This window comes from Puccinia triticina, chromosome 1A (assembly GCF_026914185.1).
Source record: "Puccinia triticina chromosome 1A, complete sequence".
Classification (NCBI taxonomy): Eukaryota; Fungi; Basidiomycota; class Pucciniomycetes; order Pucciniales; family Pucciniaceae; genus Puccinia; species Puccinia triticina.
In genome coordinates, this window is record NC_070558.1 from 1,428,688 (window position 1) to 1,434,919 (window position 6,232).

A 6,232-nucleotide genomic window follows, 5' to 3' on the forward strand; every position below is an offset into this window, starting at 1 on the left:
TCTCTCGGTGTGCTTATCTGTTGACCATGAACCAAACCAAAGACCATCACAGATACCAAGAACAATATCAATCGTTTGATCCCAGTTGCCCAGCTCAGTTTCTCAACGACATGAAAACTTGATCAGCCTCACAATTAAAACCCCTTGAGCCTCTGATGCGTGAGGTCAAACAAGCTCACAAAGATGAACCTATCTGTTTAACTTCGATATTGATTCAACTTCAGAGCACTCCATGGTCGATTCAATTCACCAGGAGGACTCTTACCACCCAGCCGATTCTCGCGCTCGTGGTGTTTCAAACCAATCCTGGCCAAAATTGATACCTGTGACCGCATTGCGTAAGTAGCGATCGGGTTGCTAAGTCGTAACATTCAGATATTTGATTCTGTTGAATCCTTTTACAATCTGCTTGCTGGTCATCGTCTGGTCAGCTGAACCCTATAGCGACTTCTTTGCTTTCAGTCACTTCAACAGTGTACAGAGCGAATGTTTCCCAACTGTGAGCATCGAGCCTTCAGAAGCCACATGTTCACATTGGACTGATGGTTTGTGTGTGGTTTTATAGGTGTATGACACCAACCACAATGTTTTAACAAACGCTCCCACTGGAAGCGGAAAGACGGTAATTTTCGAATTAGCAAGAATCCACCATATTGAGGCATAGGCCGGGCATACTCTCATGCGCCGTGCTGCGGGCTTGGACCGACTGGGCTTGAACCTAGTTGATGAGATTGCAAACCCTAATTGTAGATGTAGTATTTCAACCGCGTGTATTCTCTGTTGTTCTTATTCATCTTCTTCATTGTTTTCAATCACATTCAACTCACTTCACACTCATCTCACTCGGTCTTAGGTGTGCCTCCACCGCTTCCGTGTCCTCAGCGTGTTTGTCTCACTCATCACAGCCTCCGTGCTGCATCAGGTCTCCCCCTTGTCGCCCATTAGGTTATGAGCCTGCGCTCCACTTAGCTATCGCAAAATCATCACGCACAACATGTCGGACAACAGATCGTTTCCAATCCTCACCGATCTCAACTGGGATGCCTGGAAGGTCAAGATTCGAGGATATTGCATGCAACACAGGCTAGCCAAATACCTCGAGGGTTGTGCCCAACCAACCGATCCAATTCTTCTTGCCGAACATCTCGACAAGGAGGAGCAAGTGGCCGGGATTCTTTTCCAATCGATCGGACAAACCAATCATCAACGCTTTGTCACCGAGGCAAATATGAAGAAGCCCAATCTCATCTGGGCACTTCTCGTTGGGTACTACGAATCTCACTCTGCTCAAAATCAATCGGTAGTCTACATTGATTTCTGCACGTTCCCCTACCGCGACTTGATTGCAACCTTCATCGATGATCTCAATGCCGGTCTCAATCGTGTAGCCTCAGTTGGACTTAAAATCGGAACTCCAAAAGAAAATATTGATCTCAAAGAATCACTTCTGGCTGAAATCATCCTCAACAAGCTTCCCGACGACTACAAGCATCTCAAGGCAAGTCTCTTCAAACAGAGGCCACTCACCATCGAACTGATCAAAACGGAACTCGAGAACGAACGCACGGGTTCCTTATCAGCTTCTCATCAACCATCTTTGGTAAGCGCACCAAAGATCAAGCAAGAATCCGCTCTTGCTGCTGCTTTGCCTCCTTTCTGCGCTCCCGGTACCCACAACCCGGACACACAACACTCAGCTTCCGAGTGTCGAGCGCTCAGGAAGAAAAAGAAGCATACTGCCAAAGCAGCAACCACCAAGCCAGCATCACCTGCTGGTAGCGATCAAGACGATACCTCATCCATCAGCACTACAAGCAGTGGACTACTGTGTATTCGTAGGGCTCTCTCGGCGGTCAAGTCGGACGACGTTTGCTTCCTCGACAGTGGCGCGAGTCACCACATGTTCAGCAACAGATCTTGTTTCACGGATTATCGTCAACGTTCAACTCAAATCTCTCTTGCTGACGGGAATCACCTCGAGTCCGTCGGTGAAGGCTATGTGCGTCTTATGGCGAACGACGGCACGGAACTCAAGCTCAAAGCGTTGCACGTACCTGGTCTGGCCGGCACTTTGATCAGCTTTGGACGACTCTTTGAGCGCAACTGCGACGTCGTTCGCACTGGTCCGAACACCTTTGATCTGGTACGGAACAAGTCGATCATCCTCTCGACGGCGGTCATAGGAGGCGTTTGCAACATCAAAATCGCCCCTGGTTCTCAAGGTCAGTCATCCACCGCTATCGCCAACAAAGCGTCTTCAACTGACATTGATACACTTCACAGGTCAGCAGGACACCCAAACCTCAAGGCTTTGAAGAGGATGTTTCCGGGGACAAGAACCTCCAAAATCAACTGCGAGGCCTGTTCACTCTCCAAATCTCACAGGCTCCCTTTTCCCGGATCCCTTCCAGAGGCTTCTCGTCCGCTTGAGTACGTCTACATGGACCTCAGCGGACGAATCAACCCTTGCTCATTTGGTGGGAAAGAGTACTATTTCAAAATCACGGATTATTTTACTCGATATCGCCATGTGTACCTACTTTCCAAGAAATCCGAGACCTTCTCTTTCTTTTTGCAATATTATCATGAAGTCACCAATCATCACTCGTCTAACATCAAGACAGTCATCTTTGACGGAGGTGGCGAATTCAATTCCACAGAGTTCCTTGATTTTCTCAAAAGTAAAGGCATCACGGTTCAAGTCACAGCACCATACACTCCTCAGCAAAACTCGGTCGCCGAGCGGGGTAATCGCTTGACCTCGGAGAAAGCGAGATGTATGCTAAAGCAAGCCAAACTCCCTTCCGAATACTGGGCTGAGGCAGTCTCAACCGCCGTTCTCCTTGAAAATATCACGCCAATGAGAAAACTCAAATGGGACACTCCCCACAACAAGTGGTTTGGATTTCCCTTCAATCTCACTCGCCTCAAGCCATTTGGCTGTCTTGCCTATGTCAACATTCCAAAGCAACTTCGCGATGGAAAATTCAGAGACACGGCCAAAAATTAAGGGCTCATGGTTGGGTATCAGCTGGGGACGCACAACTGGCGCATCCTTCTCCCGGGGGGGAAAGTGGAGCGCTGTCACGACGTCACATTTGTCGAGACAGACTTCCCGGGAATCTCCACTTTCTCTCCAGCTGACCCGTCCTTCCATTTTGATCCTCTCACTCCTCCGGACTTCGACGAAATCGACGAGTTCTCCTCTTCTTCAAACACACCCTCCACCGACTCTCTTCTGGACGTTCTAGAGTGGCGATCAGCAGAGGATGAATTTGATCTTGATTCAACAACAATCGACGCAAACACATTCTTTGGGGACTCGTCGGCCTCGAATCCACTTCCCATTCCTATGCCGCCGTCTGAAAACCCTGCTCCAGCAGGTCCTTCTCCAGAAACTACTCCATCCGGCTCCGATCCAACTCTTTGACCGAAGCCCGGTTACGACATCGTACTTACATCAGGCGTGGCGCCAAAAAACATAAGCTCTGACATCGATCCGTCCCACATTCTCCACACTAAGCGAAGGGCCAACCTGGCAAGGGCACTGTCGGCATCGGAAATTCCTCGCACTTACAGAGAAGCCATGCTGTCATCAGACGTGTCCTCGTGGACTCGGGCTGTAGAGTCTGAACTCAAGGCTATGAGTGACTTGAAAGTCTGGACGATAGAGGTGATTCCGGGTGACGAATCGCTCCTTGGAACAGTCTGGGTGTTTCGCAAGAAGAAGGACTCGGAAGGGATCGTGGTCAAATTCAAAGCACGATTGTGTGCGCAGGGTTCTCAACAGAAAACCGGGTACAGATTCACGTACGCTCCCACTGGTCGTTCCACCAGTCTTAGGGCAGCTCTAATCGTCGGTCTCTCTCGAGGATACGACATACATCAAATGGACGCGAAGAACGCCTTCCTCAATGGAAAGCTTGAGCAGTCCGTCTATCTGCGGCCGCCGCCTGGACTTGAAGTACCAAAAGGGTATTGCCTTAAACTTCACAAAGCCATCTATGGCCTCAAGCAAGCACCTCGGGTATGGTACGCTGAGCTGAAAAGCTTCTTCGATTCAATCAACTTCTTGCCATCACCAGCAGATCCTTGTCTATTCACTTCCACAGTCTCTGGCTGGGAGTGCTTCGTTCACGTATACGTGGATGATATGATTATCATTAGTCACGATGTCGCTCGATTCAAGAAGCTCATCTCCGAGAAATTTTGAATGGAAGATCTCGGAGAGGCTCACCACATATTGGGGATCAAGCTCACCCGATCATCAAAATCCACCTTACTTCTGAACCAAGAAAGCTGCACCAAATCCATACTCAACAACTACAACATGCTGGGATGTCGATCAACCCCAACTCCGATGTTGCCAAACTCACGTCTGGTAAAGTGTTCCGATGAGGAACATGCAGCCTTTCTTCAACTCGACGTCAACTATCGAGAAGCTCTCGGTTTACTCAACTATTTATCGGTCTCGACTCGACCGGACATCTCCTTCACGGTATCGCAACTGTCCCAGCATCTCGAGAAGCCTGGAATGCTTCACTGGAAAGCAGTACAACACCTTCTTCGTTATTTAGCAGGTACCATGGATCATGGTATTCTGCTCATGGATGGCTCTGGTGATCTCAACTCAATCTCAGTATACACCGATGCCGACTTCGCCAATTGCACCGATGATCGGCGCTCATATTCTGGCTACGTGACTTTGTTTGGCGGAAATCTTCTTTTGTGGCGTTCAAAAAAGCAGCAAACGGTTTCAACCTCAACAACCGAAGCAGAATACAGAGCTCTTTTTGAAGGCGTGCAAGAATCGGTTTGGCTGAAATACCTATTCTCTAGCTTATCCGTCAAGTATACCAGCAAATTTGAAATATTCGTCGACAACCAAAGCGCAATTGCTTTGGCCACCAATCCAATCTTTCAACAGCGATCGAAGCACATTGATATCATCTATCATTGGCTTCGTGAAGTCCACGATATCGGCTTGATACATATCAACTATGTTTCAACTCACCACCAAAAGGCGGACATGTGCACAAAGGCACTCGGACGACTAAAACATCAGCAAGTCATTACCAATCTCAAAATACAACGGCAATGAGAGAGGGGGGGTATTGAGGCATAGGCCGGGCATACTCTCATGCGCCGTGCTGCGGGCTTGGACCGACTGGGCTTGAACCTAGTTGATGAGATTGCAAACCCTAATCGTAGATGTAGTATTTCAACCGCGTGTATTCTCTGTTGTTCTTATTCATCTTCTTCATTGTTTTCAATCACATTCAACTCACTTCACACTCATCTCACTCGGTCTTAGGTGTGCCTCCACCGCTTCCGTGTCCTCAGCGTGTTTGTCTCACTCATCACAGCCTCCGTGCTGCATCAGGTCTCCCCCTTGTCGCCCATTACACCACACCCCCAGAGTATCCTGCTTCTGCCACCGAACCCAGGAGATTGGCTAGCATCGCGGGCTCGGACGATGGCCAGGACGGCAGCACTGATGGCGGGGACGGCGAGAAGGGGAATACGAGCAAGGATTTCAGGGATTTCTTGTTCGACGAATCGACGACGCCGCCCTTGGAAGAGCTCGATAGCATTCCTCCTCCCAATGCCGGTAATCGTGCCACTCCGCCTAGCGATGCTGATCGAGCCGATGAAGAGCCAGTTGCCGACGTGGGTGATAGTCCGGCTCCAGCCGGTGATGGCCCTGCCAAAAGTCGCATGCGAGCTCCTGGCACGCCAGCGGCGATGATCCGGCTGCATCTGGTATGTCGACCAAATACACACATTCTGGCTCCCGGGCGATCTTCCAGACCTGCTGAGATTGCAGCTGAGGCTGGTTCGTGGGCAGATACCGCGCCCCGAAGAAACGGCAAGAGTCCTTCTCAAGAGAATGACACGAAGCCGAGACGGAGCACGAATGCCTCCCATTAGCAAGCCCAAGTCAACTGGCCCGATGTGATCGAGGTGGAGTCTGATCCGGAGGACGCCTTCGGCAAACCCTACTAGTCGGGAGCAGGCCAAGCCTCCATGACAAGCCTGGTGACATCGACAGGTTAGCGATATGCTTGTTTGCTGCGGTGCAGCTCAGAGGTGCCGGGTGTGGTACTTGGTACGTGATTTCAGCCAAATTTCAACCTGGTACCCGGGTGCCAACCGGTACCCGGGTCCCACAGGGCCATCTTTATGTCCAGCTGATACTCAGCTTTGGCACCCAGCTCATACTCAGCTTTTC

The 6,232-nt window shown here is 50.0% G+C and overlaps 1 protein-coding gene across 1 annotated transcript; it reads left to right on the forward strand.

Annotated features, from left to right (window-relative positions):
- Positions 1 to 5,476: 5,476 nt before the first annotated feature.
- Positions 5,477 to 5,931, forward strand: PtA15_1A191 (uncharacterized protein; the record flags this gene model as incomplete). Its single annotated transcript, XM_053165192.1, has 2 exons — positions 5,477 to 5,479; positions 5,515 to 5,931. 2 exons carry the CDS (start codon positions 5,477 to 5,479, stop codon positions 5,929 to 5,931), a joined length of 420 nt encoding a protein of 139 aa, XP_053016408.1.
- Positions 5,932 to 6,232: the final 301 nt, after the last annotated feature.